Source organism: Zophobas morio, unplaced genomic scaffold, assembly GCF_036711695.1.
Source record: "Zophobas morio isolate AGI-343-1 ecotype UQ-CSIRO unplaced genomic scaffold, CSIRO_AGI_Zmor_V1 ptg000014l, whole genome shotgun sequence".
NCBI classification, from domain to species: Eukaryota; Metazoa; Arthropoda; class Insecta; order Coleoptera; family Tenebrionidae; genus Zophobas; species Zophobas morio.
Window position 1 is genome coordinate 25,022,186 of NW_026972119.1, and position 26,803 is coordinate 25,048,988.

Sequence of the window (26,803 nt, forward strand, 5' to 3'; positions counted from 1 at the left end):
TCGGCCAATTATAAATAAAGACATTTTTGATAGATTTAGGCCTCCAGAAGCAAGACGAAATCTACGTATATCCCAGATTTTTTTTGTAATTTTTTAAAACCAAAATTTTTCAAAATCCCCTCTTTTGACTAATTTTCCGCAATTTCCTAAATTTAACGAAAGACATTTTAATGACATATACCTGGGTATCGACCTCCAGAAGCACAACAGAATCTAAGTATATCCCAGAATTTTTTGTGAATTTTTTCAAAACCAAAATTTTTCAATATGAACGTTTCGGCCAATTTTCCAAAATTTTCGAAATATAGGTCTATAGATTCCGACCTCTAGGAGTTAGTTTCAGCTTCATTCGTCTTCGATAGTTCCCACCATTTTTCCAAAAACGCCCATTGAAGTATTACGTTTTTTTGAATTTGAAAAAAAATCAAACCGTGGGCATAAACCCACTATATTTTGGGACAAATTTGAAGGATTTTCGACATTTAATCAGACATTTTCGCATTTTTTAAGATTTCGACCTCCAGAAGTTAATTTCGACGTCATTTCTTCCATAGCTTCTACTATTTTGCACGACGAAATCTATTTCTCAGAATTTTTTTGGAACTTTTTTGGCAACTTTTTCAAAAGCAAAATTTTTCAATAGTCCCATCCTATAAAAATGTCGGCAAATTTTCCACAATTTCCGAAGTTTAACTAAATACGGATAATATGGATTTCGACGTCCAGAAACACGACAAAATCTACATCTCTGACAATTTTTCCAAAACTTTTTCGATATGAAAATTTCGAACAATTTTCCAAAATTTTAGAGATATAACCAAAGACAGTTTTCTATAGATTTCGACCTCCAGAAGTTAGTTTCAGCTTCATTTTTCCAGAATTGCCTATTTTCAAACCCAATATTTTTAAATCTTCCACGTGAAGCACAAAAAAGCTATGTTTTTGGAATCGGCACAACGAACTCAGAATCCCAGAAAAAATTTTTCATTATGAAAAATAGCATAAAAATTTAAACAAATTTTCGACAATGTTCCATAATTTTCAAAATTTAATAAAGACCTTTTTTATACATTTCGATTTCAACTTCATTTCTTCGATAACTTCTACCATTTTTCCAGAATCTACCACTCAAGAAGTATTGAAATTTTTGGATTTAAAAAATATATATTTTATAGCCGATATATATCTCAGAATTTTTTCTGAATTTTTTGGCAACTTTCTCGAGACCAGAATTTTTCAATAACCCCTCGCTATGAAAATTTCGGCCAATTTTCCACAATTTTATAAACTTATCTATACACATTTTTCTATAGATTTCGACCACCAGAAAATAGTTTCCGCTTCATTTCTTCGATAACTTCCACCATGTTTCCAGAATTAAAGTATTGCAATTTTTTGGATTAAAAAAAATATATAGGGGTACATATTTTCAAACGGACAATTTTAAATCCTGCACCAATTTTTTTTGGAATTGTTTTTGGTAACTTTTTCAAACGCAAAATTTTTAAACCTCCAGGGCCTCATGATTATTTCGGCCAATTTTCGACAATTTTTGACAATCTAACTAAAGACATTTTCTTATAGATTTCGACCTCCAGAAGTTGATTTCGGCTTCATTTCTTCGATAACTCATCCCATTTTTCCATTTTTTTTTCGAACATTAATCAAAGACATTTTTTTATAGAATTTGACTTCCAGAAGTTAATTTCGATCTCGTTTCTTCTATAGTTTCTACTATTTTTCACGACGAAATCTATATCTCAGAATTTTTTTGGGAATTTTTGGCAACTGTTTCAAAAGCAAAATTTTTCAATAGTCCCTCCCTATAAAAATGTCGGCCAATTTTCCACAATTTTCGAAGTTTGACTAAATACGGATAATATGGATTTCAACGTCCAGAAACACGACAAAATCTACATGTCTCACAATTTTTTTGGAAAATTTTTGACAATTTTTCCAAAACTTTTTCGATATGAGAATTTCGGACAATTTTCCAAAATTTTAGAATTATAACCAAAGACAGTTTTCTATAGATTTCGACCTCCAGAAGTTAGTTTCAGCTTCATTTTTCCAGAATTGCCTATTTTCAAACCCAATATTTTTAAATCTTCCACGTGAAGCACAAAAACGCTGTTTTTGGAATCGGCACAACGAACTCAGAATTCCAGAAAAATTTTTTCATTATGGAAAATAGTATAAAAATTTAAGCAAATTTTTTCCAAAAGAAAACTTCATTTCTTCAACAGCTTCTACTTTTTTTCAAGGATCACTCACTGAAATCTTGAAATTTTCTTGAAAAAAAAAATCCAAACCGAGTATTTTTAAATGTTGACCAGGAAGCATAAACACACTATATTTTTGGAATCAACATGACGAATGCTATGTCCCAGAATTTTTTGAGTATTTTTTTGCAATTTTTTCAAAACTAAATTTTTTCATCGCGAAAATTTCGGCCAGTTTTAACTAAAGAGATTTTTGATAGATTTCGACCCCCAGAAGCAAGACGAAATCTACGTATATCCCAGAAGTGTTTTGGAATTTTTTGGCAACTTCATCAAAACCAAAAATTTCTGCAAATTTTCCACAATTTTCGAAATTCTACAGAAGACATTTTTTAATGGATTTCGAGCTCCAGAAGCACGACGAAACCTACATATATCCCATAATTTTTTGGGAATTTTTCAAAACCAAAATTTTTCAATATGAAAATTTCGGCCGATTTTCCAAAATTTTTGAAATTTAACCAAAGACAGTTTTCTACAGATTTCGACCTACACAACTTAGTTCCAGCTTCATTTCTTCGATAGTTCCTACTATTTTTCCAGAATCGCCTACGAAAAGATCTATTGCAATCTTTTGGATAAAAAAAAATTCAAAAAAATTTAGACAAATTTTCCCGGATTTTCGAAATTCAATTAAAGATATTTTATTTTCTATAGATTTCGACTTCCAGACATTAGTTTCTGCAGTTTTCTAGATTAAAAAAAACACATTCACACCGAATATTTTTAAATCTTCCAAATATCAGAAATTTTGAAAATTTTTTGGCAATTTTTCCTAAACCAAAATTTTTCAATGTGAAAATTTCGGCCAATTTTCCATAATTTTCGATATTCAACTTCATTTCTTCGAACTCCTACTTTTAACACTTTTCCAGAAAAAATGATGCAGTTTTTTTATTTAAAAAAATATATATTTTCACACTGAGTATTTTTAAATCTTGCCTAAGGAGCATAAACACGCTGTTTTTGGAATCAGCACGACGAAATCTGTGTCCCAGAAATTTTTGATAATTTTTTAGCAAGTTTTCCAAAACCAAAATTTCTCAATTTTTTTAAAATCTCGGCCAATTTTCCACAATTTTAGAAATGTATCTACTAGAAAACTAGATAAATTGCAAATTAAAAATTGAAAAATCATGAAACTGAAAACTCTAAAACTGAAAAAACGATTAATAGCAAATCGAAAAATTGAAAACTACAATAATTGGAAAATTTATCAAAATTTCGGCCAATTTTCCACAATTTTCAAAATTCTACGAATGATATATTTTGATGGATTTCGATCTCCAGAAACACGACCAAATCTACATATATCCCAGAATTTTTTGGAAAATTTTCAAAACCAAAATTTTCTAATACGAAAATTTTGGCCAATTTTCCAAAAATTTGAAACTCCTACTTTTAACACTTTTCCAGAAAAAATGTTGCAATTTTTTTTATTTAAAAAAAATATATTTCCACAAAATTTTTTCGGAATCCTATGAAAATTTCGGCCAATTTTCCACGATTTTCGAATTTTAACTTGACCTCCAGAAGCACGACAAAATCTACATTTATCCCAAAATTTTTGGAAACTTTTTCAAAACCAAAATTTTTTAATAGCCTCCCACCCATGAAAATTTCAGGCAATTTTCCGAAATTTAAAAAATTTAATGAAAGATGTTTTTTGAAAGATTTATTAAAAAATATATGTTTTCAAACGAATATTTTTAAATCTTCATGTTTTCAGAATCACCACGATGAAATCTATTTCCCAGAATTTTTTAGAAAATTGTTGGCAACTTTTTCAAAACCAAAATTTTTCAAAACTCCTCCCTTATGAAAATGTCGTCTTCCTCTCTGTGTCTATTTTTGTCTCTACCTATATCTCTGTGTGTTCTATATACCATACCGAGTGTTTTGTTTACAGTGTGCCTCAACAATTAATGATATATCGGAAACGCACACTTAGTGAGTCACCATGTATAACAGAAAAAATAGACATTTTTTTAGATTTCAACCTCTAGAAGCACGAGGAAATCTACGTTTATCCCAAAATTTTTGGAAACTTTCAAAACCAGAACTCTTCAATTTTTCTTTTTCTTAAAAAAAATATTTTCAAACGAATATTTTTAAATCTTTATATCTTTAGAATCACCACGACAGAATCTATAATTCAGAATTTTTTGGAAATTTTTTGACATCAAATACAAAATTTTTCAAAATAAAATATTGTATGAAAATTTCGGCTATTTTTCGACAATTTTCTAAATATAATTAAAGACATTTTTTTTATAAATTTCGAACACCATAAATTATATTTGGCGTCATTTCTTCGGTAGTTCCCACTATTTTCCCAGACTCGCTTTGGATGAAAAAAAATTCAAATCGAATATTTTTAAATCATGCCTAGGAAGCATTACCAAGCGAATATTTTCGGACTCAGCACAACGAAATCTATTTCTCAGAATTTTTTGAGAATTTTTTGTGAATTTTTCCAAAACCAAAATTTTACAATATGAAAATTTCCGCCACTTTTCCTCGATTTTCGACATTTATGCAGACATTTTTTTTATAAATTTCGACTTCCAAAAGTTGATTTGAGCTTCATTTCTTCGTTAGCTCCTATCATTTTTCCACAATGGCCCACTGGTGCTGAGTTTCAGTACTGCAAATTTTTGAATTTAAAAAAATGTATTTTTTCAAACCAAATATTTTTAAATCTTGCACCTGGGGCATTAAAACGCTATGTTCTCCAGAACTTAGTTTCAGCTTCATTTCTTCGATAGCTCTTACTATTTTTCCAGGATGCAATTTTTTGAATTTGAAAAACCGAATATTTTTCAATCCTGCACCGTGGGCATAAACTTGCTATATTTTGGGAATCCGATAACAAAATCTACATCCCAAAATTTTGTGAGATTCTTTTTGGTGACATTTTCAAAAGCAAAATTTTTCCAAATGATTATTTCGGCCAATTTTCGACAATTTTCAAAATTTAACGAAGACACTTTCTTATAGATTTCGACCTCCAGAAGTTGATTTCGGCTTCATTTCTTCCATAACTCATCCCATTTTTCCAAAATCGCCCACTAAAATATGTACTGCGATTTTTTGGTTTAAAAAAAATATTTTCAAACCCAATATTTTTTAGATCTTGCACCGGAAGGACAAAAACGCTGTTTTCGGAATAGCACCAGAATTTTTTGGAATGAATTTTTTCAGAGTTTTTCCAAAACCAAAATTTTTCGATATGAAAATTTCCTCCAATTTTCCACAATTTTAGAAATTGATCTGAAGACATTCTTCGATAGATTCCGACCTCCAGAGTTAGTTTCAGCTTCGTTCTTCTTCGATCGTTCCCACCATTTTTCCAGAAACGCCCATTGAAGTATTGCGATTTTTCGGATTTGAAAAAAAAAATCAAACCCACTATATTTTGGGACAAATTTGGAGGATTTTCGACATTTAATCATTTTCACATTTTTTAAGATTTCGACCTCCAGAAGTTAGTTTCGACCTCATTTCTTCCATAGCTTCTACTATTTTTCACGACGAAATCTATATCTCATAATTTTTTTGGCAACTTTTTCAAAAGCCAAATTTTTCAATAGTCCCTCCCTATAAAAATTTCGGCCATTTTTCGACAATTTCCAAAATTTAACTAAATACGGATAATATGGATTTCAATGTCCAGAAACACGACGAAATCTACTATGTCCCACGATTTTTTTTGGAAAATTTTTGACAATTTTTCCAAACCAAAATTTTTCTAGAGCTCTTCCCTATATTTCGGCCAATTTTCCACAATTTTGAAATTTTAAGCAGACATTTTTTTGAGAATTCGACCTCCAAAACCACGACGAAATCTACGTTTATCCCAGAACTTTGGGAAACTTTTTCATTAAAAAATATATATTTTCAAAGGAATATTTTTAAATCTTTATGTTTTCAGAATCACGACGAAATTTTTTTGGAAATTTTTGGAAACTTTTTCAAAACCAAAATTTTTCAAAACTTCTCTGCCTGTTTTTGTCCCTACCTCTTTCTACCTTAATTTCTCGATTCCTGTCACTTTATGTATGTACATCCCTGTATCTTCTCTTCATCCCTCTGTCTCTTTATCTGTCTGTTTCTGATTTTGTTTCTCTGTCTATCTATTTTTTTGTATTTCTTTATTTCACTATCTCTCTATATCTATCTTTCTATTAGAGATAAAAAAAATCTTAAACTGCACAAACTGAAATTATTTTCAACCATGCCGAGTGTTTTGTTTATCGATCCATAAAATTTAATTAAAATAAAATGTAACAGAAAATATGTTGGCGTTATAAAAAAAATCTTGGACACTCGGTATACTAATATGATTACCATTTTTAGATTTATAAAGTTTTAAAATTTGAAAATTTATGTGGATCACTAGGACGGTTGTTGACCTAGGTTTCGTCCTTTATGCTTAATCGTCGACAACCGTAATATAAAAATACTTACTATGTATTATTGAGAAATCCGCTTGTCTTATCTATAACGTATTGTTAATTATAACAACAAAATGATATTCGAATTGTAATAAAGAAAATATTTAATTTAATAGATTATTGACAACTCTTGAAGTGAAATTTTTCAAAAACGGTTTAATGATTATTATTTTTTGAGGAAAGTTATATGAAGGGTAAATCAATTCAAAGAACATTGACTTATTGATAAAAACTTATTACCAAATATATCAATAATTAAAAATTTGTATTAATTATTATCTGCCTATCTTCGACTTTTATTAATAAACCCACAAAAATAAAAAAAAAAACGATAACGACATACAATTTAATTTGAACCTTTGAAATAAAGAAATTATCATCGAGTAAGTATTTTTGTACAATTATAACAAACACCTATACGACCTTAACGATAACTTACTGACCTTAGATTTATTAACCCGAGTGGAAATACACTTGCTCCACCCAAGTTCTATGAACTTAACACACTTCTATCACTCTAGTCGGTCCTTTAGATTTTTATCCTGTAAAAAAGCACTTTTCGGCTAAACCAATAGAAATCAGTAGAACTAGATTTCACTTAATTAACGAGCTTAAAACTCCAGGGGCTTCCACACGCCATTAACACAATTCCGAGCGAGTCAGTCCGAGTCGATACTCAAGTGTTACTAAAACCCCAACACACTGTATGAATAATAGCATGTAAGGATAAAACGAACACACTCTTTATAAATAATAAAAGTTATCGGTGTTTATGACGATGCTCGTAACAACAGCGGTTATTAATGTCAGAAAAAGCCGCTTCGACCCCAGTCAGACGCTCCTTCAGCTGTAACATAGTCGTGGAAACCAAAGTGAAAAATAAATCGAATTATTCTCAAATCAGCTACTCCAGACAAATGAACGGCTTAGACCGAACGAAATACGAAAAGGTGAGGAAAAATTCTACACACATCTGACGAAACCGAATTATCGCTGAATCAGACTTAATTAAAGGAAGCTTTTATAAGTTTTACGCGAAACAATGCACCCGCTCCATTCATACAAGAATTTGTTAAAAATAAACCCAACTGGGAGATAATCCCGGACTGACGAACCAATTAAATGGGTGTGCGGCCCGAAATTGAATTAATACTTAGAGAATGTTGGAGTTTTAATGGGAGTGAATAATTCATCGCATTATTAATTCGGAGACTTATCGTTTTCTGCAGTAATAATGTGCAAATTGTTTCAGTTATGCTACAGTGGACAAAAGTGCCAGAGAATTCCGGAGGCTTTAGTAAAATTATATGGGGCTAAAGTACAAAGCCTGGATCTGAGTTACAATGAATTAGTCACTTTGAAAGGTTTGGAAGGATTTCCCTTGCTGAGGGAGCTGGTATTGGATAATAATCAACTTACAGATGCACTCGTGCTGCCGTACTTGCCGCACTTACACACGCTTTCGCTCAACAAAAACCAGGTCAGTATTATATTGTTGCCATAGGCGTCCCATACATATTTATTTTCGTTCTATTGTGATTTTCAGATAACTGATATTGAATCTCTCATTACAAAAATCCGACATAATCTACCAGCTATTACTTACTTAAGTATATTAGGAAACAAAGCTTGCCCTAACCAGCTCTCTAATATCGACAACGATGAAGAGGATTATCAAAGATACAGGTGAGCTTGTTTCTAAATTGTAAGACGAAAGTGGCGTAGAAAATTCGCTGAATACAATTTGTTTAGTTTTTGTGGCCCTAGATTTAAAATTGGAATTTCGAAACGACAATAAATGCAGTTCAGAGTGTATCATCGCCATCGGTTCAATAGGAAAATTACTCCTCGTTTCAGAAAAAAACAGCAACAAACTTGCGATAAAAGAATATAATCTGAATATCAAAAACAAAAATTTATATTTGCGTTCTATTTAAAGAAAAAATAAAGCGCCAGTTTAAGAACTGTCAAAACGGAGATCTTCAATTTTTTCGTATTTTGTTACAATATTTCATTTTAATTTTGCTTCTTTTACATTGTTTCTATTTTATTTAGATTCTCCTTCCAACGATTTTTCAATTCTCTTGTTTAATGATATATATTTAGTTCTAAAATCTAAATAGAATCTATGCGAATTTTTTGTCCATTTTTTGACAATTTTCCAAAATTTCAACCATTTTTCGAGCAACTGTATACAAAAATCACCTGGAAAGATTTTTTGTAGATTTCGAGGTCCAGAAGTGGTTTTCAACTTCATTTCTTCAAAAATTCCTACCATTTTTCCAAAATTTGACTCTGAAACCAAATATTTCGAAAATCTTAATCTGAAACTATAAAACTCTATATTTTTCAATTCAACTCGTCGAGATTTATATTTCAGATTTTTTTGTCGATTTTTAATCAACTTTCCAAAAGCTCAGTTTTTCGATGCCATGAAAATGATAAAATTTCCAACCATTTTTCGACTAACTTCGAAAATTATTTAAAGGGATTTTTTGGAGATTTTGACATCCAGAAGTCATTTTTGGTTCCATTCTTACGATTTTTCCAAAATTTCGGCTTTCCATTTCTTCAAAAATTCCTACCATTTTTTTTCAAAATTTGACTTTCGAAAATCTTAATCCGGGATTAAGTTCAGCTCGTCGAAATTTAAATTCCAGGTTTTGTTGTGGATTTTAGTCTACTTTTCATAAGCTTAATTCTTCAATGGAATTTTAAAAATTATTAAATTTTCAACCATTTTAAAAGGATTTTTGTACACTTTTTTAAAATCTCAATTTTTCGATGAAATTATGAAATTTTCAACCTTTTTTGGACCATCTTAATTTTTGGCTTAATTTCTTCAAAAATTCCTATCATTTTTCGAAAATTTTCTACCAGTTTTTCAAAATTTGACTTTGAAACCCAGTATTTTGAAAATCACAATCCGGGACTCTAAACCTCCTATATTTTTCAATTCAGCTGGTCGAGATTTATATTTCTGAATTTTTTTTTTTGGGGGGATTTTTAGGCAACTTTACGCTAGCCCAATTTTTCGATGTATTATCACAATTCTGAAATTTTTTTGCAATTTTTTGACCACGCTCGAAAATTAGTTGCAAGGATTTTTGTAGATTTTGACCTCGTCGAGATTTATTTATATTGCATAATTTTTTTCTGGATATTTAGCATTACTTTTCAAAAGTTATTAATTAAATTAAGAAATTTTCAACCATTTGTCGACGATGTTCAAAAATTACCTGAAAGTATTTTTTTTTGTAGATTTTGACCTCCAGGGAGTATTTTCGGCTCCATTTTTTCGAAAATTCTTACCTTTTTTCCAAAATGTTATTTTGAAACCAAGTCGAAATTAATATTATGAAAATTATGAAATTTTCAACCATTTTTCGACCACCTTCGAAAATTATCTGCAGGAATTTTTTGTAGATTTCGGTGTTCAGAAGTCATTTTCCGCTTCATTTCTTCAGAAATTCCTACCATTTTTCTAAAATTTTACTTTGAAACCGAGTATTTCAAAAATCTTAATCCGGGACTATAAACCTCCTATGTTTTTCGATTCAACTAACCGAGATTTATATTTCAGATTTTTTTGTCAACTTTCCAAAAGCTCAGTTTTTTGATACCATGAAAATGATAAAATTTCCAACCATTTTTCGACTAACTTCGAAAATTATTTAAAGGGATTTTTTTGTAGATTTTGACATCCAGAAGTCATTTTCGGTTTCATTCTTACGATTTTTCCAAAATTTGTCTTTAAAACCGGGTATTTTGAAAATCGTAATCCGGGACTCTAAACCTCCTGTATTTTTCGATCCAGCTCGTTGAGATTTATAATCCAGAATTTTTTGTGGATTTTTAGGTAACTTTTCGAATGCCTAATTTTTCTACGAAATTACGAAAATTATGAAATTTTCAACCATTTTTCGACCACTATGTCTGAAATTATCTGAAGGGATTTGTTTGTAAATTTAGAGGTCCAAAAGTCATTTTCGGCTTTCCATTTCTTCAAAAATTCCTACCATTTTTTTTTTTTTTCAAAGTTTGACTTTAAACTGAGTATTTCGAAAATCTAAATCTGGGATTAAGTTCAGCTCGTCGAAATATACATTCCAGATTTTGTTGTGGATTTTAGTGTACTTTTCATTAGCTGAATTCTTCAATGGAATTATAAAAATTATGAAATTTCCAACCATTTTAAAGTGATATTTTGTACACTTTTTTAAAATCTCAATTTTTCGATGAAATTATGAAATTTTCAACCTTTTTTGGACCACCTTCAAAATTATCAAAAAGAATTTTTTGTAGATTGCGACGTCCAAAAGTCATTTTTGGCTCATTTCTTCAAAAATTCCTATCATTTTTCCAAAATTTTCTACCAGTTTTTCAAAATTTGACTTTGAAACCCAGTATTTTGAAAGTCGTAATCCGGGACTCTAAACATGCATATTCAAAAATTTTTTGTAGATATTTTTCGACCACCTTATCTGAAATTATCTGAAGGGATTTGTTTGTACATTGAGAGGTCCAAAAGTCATTTTCGGCTTCATTTCTTCGAAAATTCCTATCATTTTTTTCCAAAATTTGTCTTTCAAACTGAAAATTTCCAAAAACTTAATGCGGAACTTTAAACCTATATTTTTGGATTCAACAGAATTTTCCAAGATTTGTTTGTGGATCCTTAGGCAACTTTTCTAAAGCTCAGTTTTTCGATGACATAAAAATTATGAAACTTTCAACCATTTTGAAGGGATTTTTTGTAGATTTCGACATTCAGAATCATTCTTTTCTTCGGAAATTGCTACCATTTGTCCAAAATTTGACTTTGAAATCGAGTATTTCGAAAATTTTAATACGAGACTATAAACCTATATTTTTGGATTCAGCTGGTCGAGATTTATGTTCCAGATTTTTTTGTGGATATTAGTCCACTTTTCAAAAGATCAATTTTTCTATTAAATAATAAAAATTATAAATTTTAACCCATTTTTCGACCACATTTGAAAGTGATCTGAAAGGCTTTCTGTAGATTGCGACGTATAAAAGTCATTTTTGGCCTAATTTCTTCGAAAATTCCCTCTATTTTTCCAAAATTTTACTTTAAAACCGAGTATTTTAAAAATCTTAATCTGGGACTCTAAACCTCCTGCATTTTTCGATTCAACTCACCGAAATTTATAATACAGAATTTTGTGTGGATTTTTAGGCAACTTTTCGAAAACCCAATTTTTCGATGTAATCATAATTTTTTAACCATTTTTCTACCACGTTGGAAATTTTTTTTTTCAAATTTTGACTTTGAAACCGAATATTTTGAAAATCTTAATCTCCTATATTTTTCGATTCCGCTCGTCAAGATTTCGTATTCCAAATTTTTTGTGAATTCTCAGTCAAATTTTCAAAATTTTTCGACCATTTTTCGACCACCTCCTAAAATTATTTGAAAAGTGTTTTTTGTAGATTTCGACCTCCAGAAATAATTTTCAGCCTCATTTCCTCGAAAATTCCTACCATTTTTCTAAATTTGACTTTAAAACAGGGAATTTCAAAAATTTTAAGGGACTATAAACCTATATTTTTGGATCCACCTTGTCGAGATTTATATTCCAGAATTTTTTGTGGATTTTTAGGCGACATCCAGAAATCACAAAAAATCATCAGTTTTCCTCTAATCAATGTACCAGAATTGTTTCATTAGAGAAATAAAAATTAAAAAGTTTCATCAAATTTTCCTTTGGTTTAAAAAAATTAAGTTCGAATATTTCATTTTTAATTTTACTTCGTCTACATCTTTTCTATTTTTTCGATTCTTTTTTGGATTTTAAGGCAAGTTTTTAAAAATTCAGTTTTTCCATCACATGAAAATTTTCAATTTTCAGCCATTTTTCGACCACCTTTAAAATTACCTGCAAAGACTTTTTTGTAGATTGCGACGTCCAAAGGTCACTTTTGGCTTAATTTCTTCAAAAATTCCTAACATTTTTCCAACAGTTTCTACCAGTTTTTAAAAATTTGACTTTGAAACCGAGTATTTTGAAAATCGTAATCCGGGACCCTAAACCTCCTATATTTTGCGATTCAGCATATTCCAGAATTTTTTATGTGATTTTAGGCAACTTTTCGAAAAGATTTTTTTATAGATTTCGACAACCAGAACCTATTTTTAGCTTCACTTTTTCGAAAATTCCTTCCATTTTTTTATCGAATGTTTCGAAAATCTTAATCCGGGACTACAAACCACCTACATTTTTCGAATCAACTTGTCGAGATTCATATTCTAAATTTGTCTGTGGATTTTTAAGCAACTTTTCGAAAGCTCAATTTTTCAGTGACATGGAAATTATGACATTTTCAGCCATTCTTCGACCCCCTTCAAAAATTATCTGAAGGGATTTGTTTGTAGATTTAAACGTCTAAAAGTCATTTTCGACTTCATTTTTTCGAAAATTCCTACTATTTTTTTCCAAAATTTAACTTTGAGACTCAGTATTTCGAAAATGTTAATCCGGGACTTTAAGCCTACATTTTTCGATTTAACTCCTCGAGACAGAATTTTCCAGAATTTTTTGTGGATTTTTAGGCAACTTTGCAAAAACTCATCTTTCCAATAAAATTATGAAAAACATGAAATTTTCAACCCTTTTTCGATCACGTTGAAAAATTACCTCCACCAAGTCATAAAAGAACTTATATTAGTAACTAGTAGTAAAAAAAAAAAAAACACCACATTCGAAACATTTTGTATATTCACAAAACAACAAAGTTCGATTTTCCTCCAATGAAAAAAAAAATCACAAAGGTTCTTCAAATTTTCTTCGACTTCAAAAAAATTATATTCGAATATTTCATTTTTGTTCTAACGGGTTTTCAGTTGTCTTGTTTTAATTGTTTTCTATGCTTAGTTCTGTAAGTTTTTACCTTCATTATCGATTTTATTTTCCTTCACCTTTTTTTTTTGTTCTTCGTTATCCTCGCAGTCCTTACTGAGAATTTTAGTTGGAGAAATCCTTGTTTATTATGACCTTAACTAGATAAAAATGGATTTATTTTTAAAAATTTGCGTTAATTAAAAGTTTTTGTACTTAGGTGAACTATTTGTATTAACTCAAGCCAAATTTTTTATCCCTTTAACTTTTTTCTGTAACATAACATTAAAAAAAGTCTGTGGTAAACCCAATCCGTGGACATACTGTATATTGAGAAAAATTTTAACTTTCTTGTAATAAGACTACAATATCTCATATGAAAAAAAATAATCACAAAGTTCTTCAAAAATTCCTTTGGCTTTGAAAATATTTTGTTCGAATATTTCTACTTCTTCTAAGGACTTTTTCGTTCTTTTAATTGCTTTTCTTTGTATCCCAGAATTTTTTGTGGATTTTTGGACAAATTTTCCAAAAGTTGTAAAATTTTCAACATTCTTTCAACCACATTCAAAAATTACCTAAACAGATTTTTCTATAGATTTCGACCTCCATAAGTTATTATTGACTTCATTTCTTCGGAAATTCTTACCATTTTTCTAGAATCATTAAATGAAATAAATACGGCAATTTTTTAAACTTTAAAATAATTTAATTTGAAACAATTTGTTTCGGGACCATCAAGACGTTATCCACATTTTTTTTGTATATTTTTAAGCAACTTTTCCAAGAACGTTAAAAAGTTTTTTTTTTAATGAAATATGGCAATTTTAGAAATTTTTACAAAATTGAAATTTTAAACCGAGTATTTCAATTTCGAAAATCTTTTTCGACTCCTTTTCGATCATCTTCAGAAATTATCTGAAGAGATATTTTTGTAGATTTCGACGTGCAGAAGTCATTTTCCACTCTATTTCTTTGAAAGATCCTACCATTTTTCCAAAATTGCCACATGAAATATAGCAATTTTAAGCATTTTTACAAAATTTGACTTTTGAAGTGAGTATTTTGAAAATCTAAGACCGAGACCATAAATATCCTATATTTTTGGATTCAGCTCGTGAAGTTCTATATCTCAGAAATTTTCGACGATTTTTCAAAGAATTTTTTTTGTAGATTTTCGCCTCCAAATGAAAAATACGTCCACTTTGTGTATTTACAAAACAATACGGTTCAATTTTTCTCTAGTTATCTTCCTTATTTATTATGATCTTTTTCTTTTTCTTCACACTCTTGTTTTTTTTTTTTTGTCAAACAAAAATCTTCTTTTTACCTATATTTCCCTCGAGGCGTCCATTTTATCCTATTTCTACTTTTTAAAACAAGAATCCACACTGTAGGAATGTTATAAATGTTATAGACTAGATCAACAGTTATGCACGAATTGAAAACTAGGTCGGAAAATTTACGATTTTCCACGACACGGGTCATTAAAACGAACTATGACAGCACCCATAAGTAAACAACTTCCAGGATGCCAAGAATCTGGTCAACCTGGCGCGAAATTACTAAAAAACACAAGAGAAGTGATGCCTCGAGATTCGAGCGAAATGACCTCGACGACCCCTTTGTTCTCCGCGATAAGGGCCACATTCGCTTAATGTAGTGTCTCTAACATTGATGCGGTCGCTCATCGGAATTTTCTAGCCACAAAAAAAATTTGAACATTTTCGTTCTAAGAAGTCTAAAACTTGAGTAACACAATGTACATTTATGTGTCAGTCGTAGCATTTACTTTTGCCTAACAAATAAAACTTTATGTCGTCTGATAGTGTAAAGTTTCGTTTTTTCAGATATTACGTGTTGCATTATCTCCCAACATTGAAGTTTTTAGATTCGAACAAAGTGCGGGACTGGGAAAAGGACGAAGCACGACGTCGAGGGCAATTTATGAAAATTGTCAGGCCCAACACATCAAACATAAATGAGAACGTTCCAAACAATACCATTCCAAATTCTTTTACACCATTACCCAAGTCAATAAGGAACCCCAACGACTACAGAGGTATGCGCTATGGAAGTTATGGCTACGGAACATTATCGAAATCGTATTGACGTATTTCGTCGCCAGTGAACGGAAGCATATAAATTTCAGGAATAAATGAGACGTAACGTAAATTCACAGACTTTATAAAATCGAAATAGAACCTGCATTCCTAATACATACGAATCGGAGTCTCACTTCCATATTTATTCAGTTTCATTATTCAAGCATAGATTAATATAGATGCGACATATAGGCTGATTTTGCAAAACCACCCTTATTGACATTGGAGGCAAGCGCCAAATTTAAATAGTCGATGCCAATAAAAAAACTTGTTTTAATACAATTCGTCGCCTGAGAACTTGTTTGATCTACTGACCGGAGCGCGCTCAAGCCAATGTCGACTCTAAGCGTTCAGTAGCGATTTGGTTGGTTTGGACTATAATTTGTGCGGGAAATAGTTGTTTTTTGCATATTTTGTTTAACTAAGAATTAATTCTTTATTTGTGTTTTATACTAGCAAAACGTCTCAAACTAAGAATATTGTTGAAATCGTAATAACCCAATGGATTTTTTTCGGGAAAATGTTTTGGAAACACTGTGTATGAATTTTTAAATGTTTTTAGTGACCATTTTTGTGGTTGTTTCGATACACTGTATGATATTAACAGTGAGAAAAAAATAATGAAAAATTAAAATCGAAACCTTAAAAATCGTAACACCGCATTTAAAAAATCGGGTAACCGAAAAATCGAAACATCGAAAAACTGGAAAATCGAAAAATCAAAAGATGAAGAAATCGTGGAGTCGAAAAGTCGTACAATTGAGAAACCGAAATAGGCCAAAATCTAAAAATCGAAAAGTTAAAAATTGAACAATTTATAAATTCAGAAATTGACAATCAAAATATCGAAAAATCCGAATCTCGATAAATCGAGAAATCAAAAAACCTAAGAATTCGAAAAATTGAAAAATTGAGAGATTGAAAGATCAAAACAACGGGAAATCGAAAAATAGAGAAATCGACAAACAAAAAGTTAAAAGTTGAAAAATTGGAAAACCGGAAAAATCAAAAAACGAAAAAATGGAAAACTGGAAAAACTGAGAAAGCGAAATAGGCCATAATAAAAAATTGAGAAAATGATAAATCGAAAACCTGAACCTGAAATCGGGAATGAAAAATCGAAAAATTGAAAAACAAAACATCTAAAACCAGGAAATCGAAAAATAGAAAGATTAAGAAATATTGAAAAATTAAAATATCAAAAACTTTAAAAATCCAAAAATTTAAAAATCGAAGAAGTAAAAACGTAGACACATCGAAAAATCCAGAAGTCAAAAACAGAAAACCCGAAGAATTGAAATACTGAAAAATCCTAAAACTGAAATATCTAAAAACTGAAAAATCGAAAAATCAAAAAGTGAAGTCGAAAAATAGAAACCTTAAAAATCGAAAAATTGAAAAATCAAAAAATTAAAGAATTGAACAGCAGGAAAATCGAACCACTCGAAGGTCAAGAAATGGGAAAATCAAAACATCGATTAACTGAAAAATCGAAAAATTGAGAGTTTATAAAAGTCAAATTTGAAACATTAGAAAATCGAAAATTTGACAAAATGATAATTGAAAAACAGAAAATCTAAAACCGGGAAGTCGAAAAATCGAAAGATTAAGAAATCGAAACATTTGAAAAATTCGAAAACTTAGAAAAATTGAAATATCCAAGAACTGAAATGAAACCTCGAGAAATCTAAAAGTGATAAAGTCGAAAAATCGAAAAATAGAGAAATCGACAAACAAAAAGTTAAAAGTCGAAAAATTGGAAATGCGGAAAAATCAAAAAACGAAAAAATGGAAAACTGGAAAAGCTGAGAAATCGAAACAGGCCAAAATAAAAAATTAATCGAAAAGCTGAACAATTAACTCTCGATAAATCGATCGGGAATGAAAAATTTACAAATCGAAAAATTGAAAAACAGAAGATCTAAAACCAGGAAATCGAAAAATCGAAAGATTAAGAAATATTGAAAAATTAAAATATCAAAAAGTAAAAAAATTGAAATATCGAAGAACTGAAATAAATGAAAACTCGAGAAATCGAAAAATTAAAAATTTTAAAAACCAAAAATTTTAAAAATCAAAAATTCTAAAATTTAAAAATCGAAAAATTGAAAAATCTAAAAAATAAAAAAATCGACACATCGAAAAATCCAGGAGTCAAAAATCGAAAAATTGAGAGTTTATAAAAGTCAAATTTGAAACATTAGAAAATCGAAAATTTGACAAAATGACAATTGAAAAACAGAAAATCTAAAACCGGGAAGTCGAAAAATCGAAAGATTAAGAAATCGAAACATTTGAAAAATTCGAAAACTTAGAAAAATTGAAATATCCAAGAACTGAAATGAAACCTCGAGAAATCTAAAAGTGATAAAGTCGAAAAATCGAAAAATAGAGAAATCGACAAACAAAAAGTTAAAAGTCGAAAAATTGGAAATGCGGAAAAATCAAAAAACGAAAAAATGGAAAACTGGAAAAGCTGAGAAATCGAAACAGGCCAAAATAAAAAATAAATCGAAAAGCTGAACAATCAACTCTCGATAAATCGATCGGGAATAAAAAATTAACAAATCGAAAAATTGAAAAACAGAAGATCTAAAACCAGGAAGTCGAAAAATCGGAAGATTAAGAAATATTGAAAAATTAAAATATCAAAAAGTAAAAAAATTGAAATATCGAAGAACTGAAATAAATGAAAACTCGAGAAATCGAAAAATCAAAAATTTTAAAAATCAAAAATTTTAAAAATCAAAAATTCTAAAATTTAAAAATCGAAAAATTAAAAAATCGAAAAAGTAAAAAAATCGACACATCGAAAAATCCAGGAGTCAAAAATCGAAAAGTCGAAGAATCGAGATATTGAACAATCCCAAAACTGAAACATCGAAAATCTGAAAATTGAAAGAAAAACTAAAAACGGGGAACTAAATCGGGAAATGGAAAAAAAAATTCGAAAACTTGGAAAAATTGAAATATCCAAGAACTGAAATGAAAACTCGAGAAATCGAGAAGTGATGAAGTCGAAAAATCGAAAAATAGAGAAATCTACAAACAAAAAGTTAAAAGTTGAAAAATTAGAAAAGCGGAAAAATCAAAAAACGAAAAAATGAAAAACTGGAAAAATTGAGAAACCGAAATAGGCCAAAATAAAAAATTGAAGAACTAATAAATCGAAAACCTGAACAGTCAAATCTCGATAAATGGATCGGGAATGGAAAATTAACAAATCGAAAAATTGAAAAACAGAACATCTAAAACCAGGAAGTCGAAAAATCGAAAGATTAAGAAATATTGAAAAATTTAAATATCAAAAGATTGAAAAATCTAAAATTTTAAAAATCAAAAATTCCAAAATTTAAAAATCGAAAAATTGAAAAATCTAAAAAGTAAAAAAATCGACACATCGAAAAATCCAGGAGTCAAAAATCGAAAACTCGAAGAATCGGAAATATTGAACAATCCCAAAACTGAAACATAGAAAATCTGAAAATTGAAAGAAAAACTAACAATGAGGAGCTAAATCGGGAAATCAAAAAAAAATTCGAAAACTTGGAAAAATTGAAATATCCAAGAACTGAAATGACAACTCGAGAAATCGAAAAGTGATGAAGTCGAAAAATCGAAAAATAGAGAAATCGACAAACAAAAAGTTAAAAGTTGAAAAATTAGAAAAGCGGAAAAATCAAAAAACGAAAAAATGAAAAACTGGAAAAACTGAGAAACCGAAATAGGCCAAAATAAAAAATTGAAAAACTAATAAATCGAAAACCTGAACAGTCAAATCTCGATAAATGGATCGGGAATGAAAAATTAACAAATCGAAAAATTGAAAAACAGAACATCTAAAACCAGGAAATCGAAAAATCGAAAGATTAAGAAATATTGAAAAATTAAAATATTAAAAGATTGAAAAATCTAAAATTTTAAAAATCCAAAAATTGAAAAATCGAAGAAGTAAAAACGTAGACACATCGAAAAATCCAGAAGTCAAAAACAGAAAACCCGAAGAATTGAAATACTGAAAAATCTGAAAATTGAAAGAAAAACTAACAATGAGGAACTAAATCGGGAAATCAAAAAAAAAATCGAAAACTTGGAAAAATTAAAATATCTAAGAACTGAAATGACAACTCGAGAAATCGAAAAGTGATGAAGTCGAAAAATCGAAAAATAGAAAAATCGACAAACAAAAAGTTAAAAATTGAAAAATTGGAAAAGCGGAAAAATCAAAAAACGAAAAAATGGAAAACTGGAAAGGCTGGGAAAACGAAACAGGCCAAAATAAAAAAATGAAAAACTAATAAATCGAAAAGTTGAACAATCAAATCTCGATAAATCGATCGGGAATGAAAAATTAACAAATCGAAAAATTGAAAAACAGAACATCTAAAACCAGGAAGTCGAAAAATCGAAAGATTAAGAAATATTGAAAAATTAAAATATTAAAAAATTGCAAAACCTAAAATTTTAAAAATCAAAAATTCCAGAATTTAAAAATCGAAAAATTGAAAAATCAAAAAAGTAAAAAAAATCGAAAAATCCAGGAGTCAAAAATCGAAAAGTCAAAAAATCTAAATATTGAACAATCCCAAAACTGAAACATCGAAAATCTGAAAATTGAAAGAAAAACTAACAATGAAGAACTAAATCGGGATAACAAAAAAAAAAATTCAAAAACTTGGAAAAATTTAAATATCCAAGAACTGAAATGACAACTCGAGAAATCGAAAAGTGATGAAGTCGAAAAATCTAAAAATGGAGAAATCGACAAACAAAAAGTTAAAAGTGGAAAAATTGGAAAAGTGGAAAAATCAAAAAACGAAAAAATGAAAAACTGGAAAAACTGAGAAACCGAAATAGGCCAAAATAAAAAATTGAAAAACTAATAAATCGAAAACCTGAACAGTCAAATCTCGATAAATGGATCGGGAATGAAAAATTAACAAATCGAAAAATTGAAAAACAGAACATCTAAAACCAGGAAGTCGAAAAATCGAAAGATTAAGAAATATTGAAAAATTTAAATATCAAAAGATTGAAAAATCTAAAATTTTAAAAATCAAAAATTCTAAAATTTAAAAATCGAAAAATTGAAAAATCGAAAAAGTAAAAAAATCGACACATCGAAAAATCCAGGAGTCAAAAATCGAAAAGTTGAAGAATCGAAATATTGAACAATCCCAAAACTGAAACATCGAAAATCTGAAAATTGAAAGAAAAACTAACAATGAGGAACTAAATCGGGAAATCAAAAAAAAAAAATCGAAAACTTGGAAAAATTGAAATATTCAAGAACTGAAATGAAAACTCGAGAAATCGAAAAGTGATGAAGTCGAAAAATCGAATAATAGAGAAATCGACAAACAAAAAGTTAAAAGTTGAAAAATTGGAAAAGCGGAAAAATCAAAAAACGAAAAAATGGAAAACTGGAAAAGCTGAGAAACCGAAACAGGCCAAAATAAAAAATTGAAAAACTAATAAATCGAAAAGCTGAACAATCAAATATCGATAAATCGATCGGGAAGGAAAAATTAACAAATCGAAAAATTGAAAAACAGAACATCTAAAACCAGGAAGTCGAAAAATCGAAAGATTAAGAAATATTGAAAAATTAAAATATTAAAAGATTGCAAAATCTAAAATTTTAAAAATCAAAAATTCCAAAATTTAAAAATCGAAAAATTGAAAAATCGAAAAAGTAAAAAAATCGACACATCGAAAAATCCAGGAGTCAAAAATCGAAAAGTCGAAGAATCGAAATATTGAACAATCCCAAAACTGAAACATCGAAAATCTGAAAATTGAAAGAAAAACTAAAAATGAGGAACTAAATCGGGAAATCAAAAAAAAATTAGAAAACTTGGAAAAATTGAAATATCGAAGAACTGAAATGACAACTCGAGAAATCGGAAAGTGATGAAGTCGAAAAATCGAAAAATAGAGAAATCGACAAACAAAAAGTTAAAAGTTGAAAAATTGGAAAAGTGGAAAAATCAAAAAACGAAAAAATGGAAAACTGGAAAAACTGAGAAACCGAAATAGGCCAAAATAAAAAATTGAAAAACTAATAAATCGAAAACCTGAACAGTCAAATCTCGATAAATGGATCGGGAATGAAAAATTAACAAATCGAAAAATTTAAAAACAGAACATCTAAAACCAGGAAGTCGAAAAGTCGAAAGATTAAGAAATATTGAAAAATTAAAATATTAAAAGATTGCAAAATCTAAAATTCCAAAATTTAAAAATCGAAAAATTGAAAAATCGAAAAAGTAAAAAAATCGACACATCGAAAAATCCAGGAGTCAAAAATCGAAAAGTCGAAGAATCGAAATACTGAACAATCCCAAAACTGAAATATCGAAAATCTGAAAATTGAAATAAAAACTAAAAATGGGGAACTAAATCGAAAAATTTAAAACGACAATTGAAAACAGAAAATCTAAAACCGGGAAGTCGAAAGATCGAAAGATTAAGTAATCGAAAAATTGAAAAATCGAAGAAGTAAAAAAATCGACACATCGAAAACTCCAGAAGCTAAAAATTGAAAAGTCGATGAATCGAAAAATTGAAAAATGCCAAAACTGAAATATCCAAAAACTGAGAACCTAAAAAGTCGAAAAATTGAGCAATCGAAAAATCCAAAAAGTAAAGTCGAAAAATCGAAACCTTAAAAAAAACTAAAAAATAAAAAATCGAAAAATTAAAGAATTGAAGAACAGGAATATCGAAACCCTCGAAAGTCAAGAAATGGGAAAATCAAAAAACATCGATAATTTGAAAAAACGACAGTTAAAAAACTGAAAAATCCCAAAACAGAAATATCCAAAAACCGAGAATAAAAAAAATCAAACAATTGAGAAATCGAAAAATAAAAAAAGTGAAGTCGAAAAATTTAAAAAATCAAAAACTCGAAAAATTGAAGAGTTGAAGAAGAGGAAAATCGAAACACTCGAAAGTCAAGAAATGGAAAAATCAAAACATCGATTAATTGAAAAATCGAAAGACTGGGAGTTTGTAAGTAAAATTTGAAAAATTGAAAAATCGAAAATTTGATGAAAAAACGAAAAATTGAAAAACAGGAAATCTAAAACCGGAAAGTCGAAAAATCAAAAGGATAAGAAACCGTAACATTTGAAAAATTCGAAAAATTGCAATATTGAAGAATTGAATTGAAAAATCGACAAATCGAAAAATCTAAAATTTTAAGAATTGAAAAACTAAAATATCAAAAATTGAAAACTCTAAAATTTTAAAAACGAAAAATTGAAAAATCAAAAATGTTAAAAAATCGACACCGAAAAATCCAGAAGTCAAAAATCGAAAAATTCCAAAAATTAAATATCGAAAAACTGAAAAATTAAAGAAAAACTGAAGAATGGCAAAACTGAAAAATCCAAAAACTGAAATATGCAAAAACTGAGAATCCAAAAAACTGAAAAATTGAGAAATCGAAAAATAAAGAAAGTGAAGTCGAAAAATCGAATCTTTAAAAAAATCGAAAAATTGAAAAATCAAAAACTCGTAAAATCGAAAAATTGAAGATTGAAGCAGAGGAAAATCGAAACACTTGAAAGTCAAGAAATGCGAAAATCAAAATATGGATTAATTGAAAAATCGAAAAATTGGGAGTTTGTAAAAGTCAAATTTTAAAAATTGAAAAATCGAAAATTTGAAAAAAAAAGCGAAAATCTAAAGTCAGGGGGTCGAGAAATCGAATGATTACGAAATCGAAACATTTGAAAAATTCTAAAACTTGAAAAATTGAAATACCGAAGAACTGAAATGAAAAATCGAGAAATCGAGAAATCTAAAATTTAAAATATTGGAAAATTAAAATACCAAAAAATTGAGAAATCTAAAATCTGAAAATCGAAAAAGTAAAGTCGACACATCGAAAAATCCAGAAGTCAAAAATAGAAAAGTCGAAGAACAGAAGTATTGAAAAATCCCAAAACTGAAATATCGAAAAACTGAAAAATGAAAGAAAAACTGACGATCGAAAAACTGAAAAATCCCAAAACTGAGAATCTAAAGAATCGAAAAATTGAGAATCAAAAAAGTGGAGTCAAAATATCGAAACCTTAAAAAAATCGAAAAATTGAAAAATCAAAAACCTGCAAAATTGTAAGATCGAAAAATTGAATAACAAGTAAACTGAAAAATTAAAAATTGAAAAATTGAGAAATTGTAAAATCAAAAATTGAATAGGAGTAAACTGAAACGTCCCCAAACTAACATTTCGAAAAACTGAGAATTCGAAAGTTGAAATAGCAAGACGCTTAGAGTCGACATTGGCTTGAGTGCGCTCTGGTCTGTAGATCAAACAAGTTCTAAACGATGAATTGTAATTCGTGTGACTGAATTAAAGTGAAGGAAACAGCAAGCAACTTGTAATATTCTGGTAAATCTAGTGTCAATTTATCGAAAGTAAAACGCGACATTAAAAATATGACATTTTTTCTAGTTAATTTTATTCCTAGTAAGAAACAAACACTGTTGCCAACATAAGTCGAAGAGTCCTCAACCGTCATTTAATTTCAACTATGACGCTTTTCTATGTTCTCTGATTCAAGTGTCAAACGGGGAATTTGCCGCTTCCTAGAGATATGTAGCAATTCGCGATGTATAATTGGTTGCCTAATTTTATTTGTATTTTATAATAATTTCTGCAATTGTTTGATTAACGCTGTTTGTTTTAGGTGCATATGGCAAATGCAGATATCGATACAACGGTAAACATTCAGAGGGAAACAGGTTCATTTGTAACAGTGACCTTTAAAATTTACATATGAATTAAAATTCTAATATAAGCAGCTAGTTGCAGCGTTATTATTAGTCCACCCCACTAAAACCCGATGACGTCTTTATAAAAATTATTAAACAATTAAAACTGTGCAGAAAAGGTCACATGAATCCAAATTTAAATTAGAACTCATCCATCTCGCACTAATTCAATATAACTGGTTTGGCAATCAGTGTATTGGGAAAACATAAATCCCGATTCTCATATTCCTACCAACAAACTCCATAAAAACAACGCAGTCTTGTTTGCATTTGTACAGAGACCAATGGAACGGATTAATGTACCACTAGTAATGGAAGTTTCGATGAAAGTAGTTCGCAGCTGCAGTTTTCTCACGTAAAACATTGGAAATACCTAAAATTTATTTCCGTTGTTGGCGTCGTGACGCATCAAAAATGAAGTTTTACAAACAAACGAGGAACAAATGGTACGTGCTGATCCATGTCAGCGAGGATTAACAGATGTCGTCAAAGGACTTTTTTATTAAAAATTCCAGACTTATATTTTCAACTTCATCAACACTGTTATCACATCGCAGTCAAAATATACCTACTCGTTTTAATAGATATACTTAATCTATGTTGTTCCTAGGTTTATGATTCAGTAATGCGTCTTCAATTGTTCTCGACCAATTTTTGTGACAATCTGTTACAATATCGATGTAAAAACCGAAAGAAATGATGTCTTAAAAACATTTAAAACAAGTAAAATTGTTCAATGGTCAACGGGTTATGCCGACTTGGTGGCTTTTTGATTTATACACCAGATACACAATTGTAACAGAAATGAAGAATGAAACTGATAGAAAATAATTAAAACTTACCACAAGAAACACTAAGCCCCAAAGATCTCACCAAGTAATTTGTTTCTCTTGCTGAGATAAATCACCTGTTTTTCACACAAGAGACGGTAGGTAAGTTTTAAGATTTTCTGGATGTTGGTTTCAAGCTTTCGCTACTCTTTTGTAGATGGAGCTCCTAAGCAATTTCGAATTAGGTGACTAGATTGTAATTATTTTCAAGAAATAAATAAGGCTTTGGAATCCCACTTGAAGAGTAATTTATTATTAACTGGGTTCGTTTTTTTAAACGGTTTTTTTCTGTTATAAACTTTTAGTAGTTTTAATTAAATAGCTTTTTCTCTAAACTAGTGAGTATTTGTTATTTAACAGAGTCAAGGTTTCCTTAAAATTTTTAAAAATTTTAAAATTTGTGATGGCGCCATCTTTGGACTTACACTTGAACTACCTGGATGTCAATAAAACTGCAATTTCCTTGGAATACTATTCATTAAAGAAATTAATTTCATTAATTTGTATATTGTTCTAAAATTTTTAAAATTAGATCTGAAAAAGTTAGTTAAAAAAAAATAAATATTAATATATTTTTTTTTAGAATATATTATTTGTACTGTCAAAAAAAAGGAGATTAGGATGATCATGACTTTCATTCAAAACACCTTGTTTTTATTTATTTTATTCTGGCATTTTTGTCATGATTTTTCAGATTTGAAGTTTTTTGTGCTCTCAATAAATATTTCGATTTTTCAATTTTTGATTTGAACTCTCAATTTTTCGATTTTTCAATTAATCGATGTTTTGATTTTGCCATTTGGAGACTTTTTCTATTTTTCAGTTTTCAGTTTTTCAGTTCTTCAATTTTTTTCATTTTTCAGGTTTTCCTATTTTTTAAGGTTTCGATTTTTCCACTTCAGCTTTTTGATTTTTCGATTTTTCAATTTTTCAGTTTTTGGATATTTCAGTTTTTCCATTCTTCAGTTTTTCTTTCGTTTTTCAATTTTTCGTAATTTCAGTTTTGGGATTTTTCAGACTATTTATTATTCAATTTTTCGATTTTACAATTCCTCAGTTTTTTAATTTCTTGATTTTCAATTTTCCGATGTTTCAGTCTTACGTTTTTCAATTTTTCTCCTCTTCAATTTTACGATTTTTAAATATTTCGATTTTTCGATTTTTCAATTTTTGACTTACTTAAATTCCCAATTTTTCGATGGTTTTTTGATTTTCCCATTTCTTAACTTTCGACTGGTTCGATTTTCCAGTTCTTCAATTGTTCGATTTTCAATTTTTCAGTTTTTTGATTTCTCAATTTTTCTCCTCTTCAATTTTACGGTTTTTAAATATTTCGATTTTTCAATTTTTGACTTAAACTCCCAATTTTTCGATTTTTCAATTAATCGATGATTTTCCCATTCCTTGACTTTTTCAGTTTTTCAGTTCTTCAATTTTTTTATTTTTCAGGTTTTCCTATTTTTTAAGGTTTCGATTTGTCCA

The 26,803-nt window shown here is 29.1% G+C and overlaps 1 protein-coding gene and 1 long non-coding RNA gene across 4 annotated transcripts in view; one reads left to right on the top strand and one right to left on the bottom strand.

Annotated features, from left to right (window-relative positions):
• The window catches only part of LOC135128698 (leucine-rich melanocyte differentiation-associated protein-like), a 29,697-nt gene extending 5,173 nt beyond the window's left edge, over positions 1-24,524 (top strand). Inside the window, exons 1-5 of one of the 3 annotated variants that reach the window (XR_010280455.1) lie at positions 7,528-7,689; positions 7,992-8,219; positions 8,286-8,425; positions 15,494-15,664; positions 24,407-24,524. Coding sequence is in view for 2 of the 3 variants with exons in the window: in XM_064055722.1 (XP_063911792.1) it covers positions 7,543-7,689; positions 7,992-8,219; positions 8,286-8,425; positions 15,453-15,664; positions 24,407-24,486 (807 nt within the window). In the remaining variant the exon portion in view is untranslated. Of the gene's footprint in view, positions 1-7,527; positions 7,690-7,991; positions 8,220-8,285; positions 8,426-15,452; positions 15,665-24,406 lie in introns of those variants that run through there. The other 2 variants (XM_064055722.1, XM_064055723.1) reach the window with 2 other exon arrangements.
• LOC135128702 (uncharacterized) overlaps positions 1-25,429 on the bottom strand; it is a 40,620-nt gene extending 15,191 nt beyond the window's left edge. Inside the window, exon 1 of the long non-coding RNA XR_010280456.1 lies at positions 25,334-25,429. This is a non-coding gene — a long non-coding RNA (uncharacterized LOC135128702). The remainder of the gene's footprint in view (positions 1-25,333) is intronic.
• Positions 25,430-26,803: the final 1,374 nt, after the last annotated feature.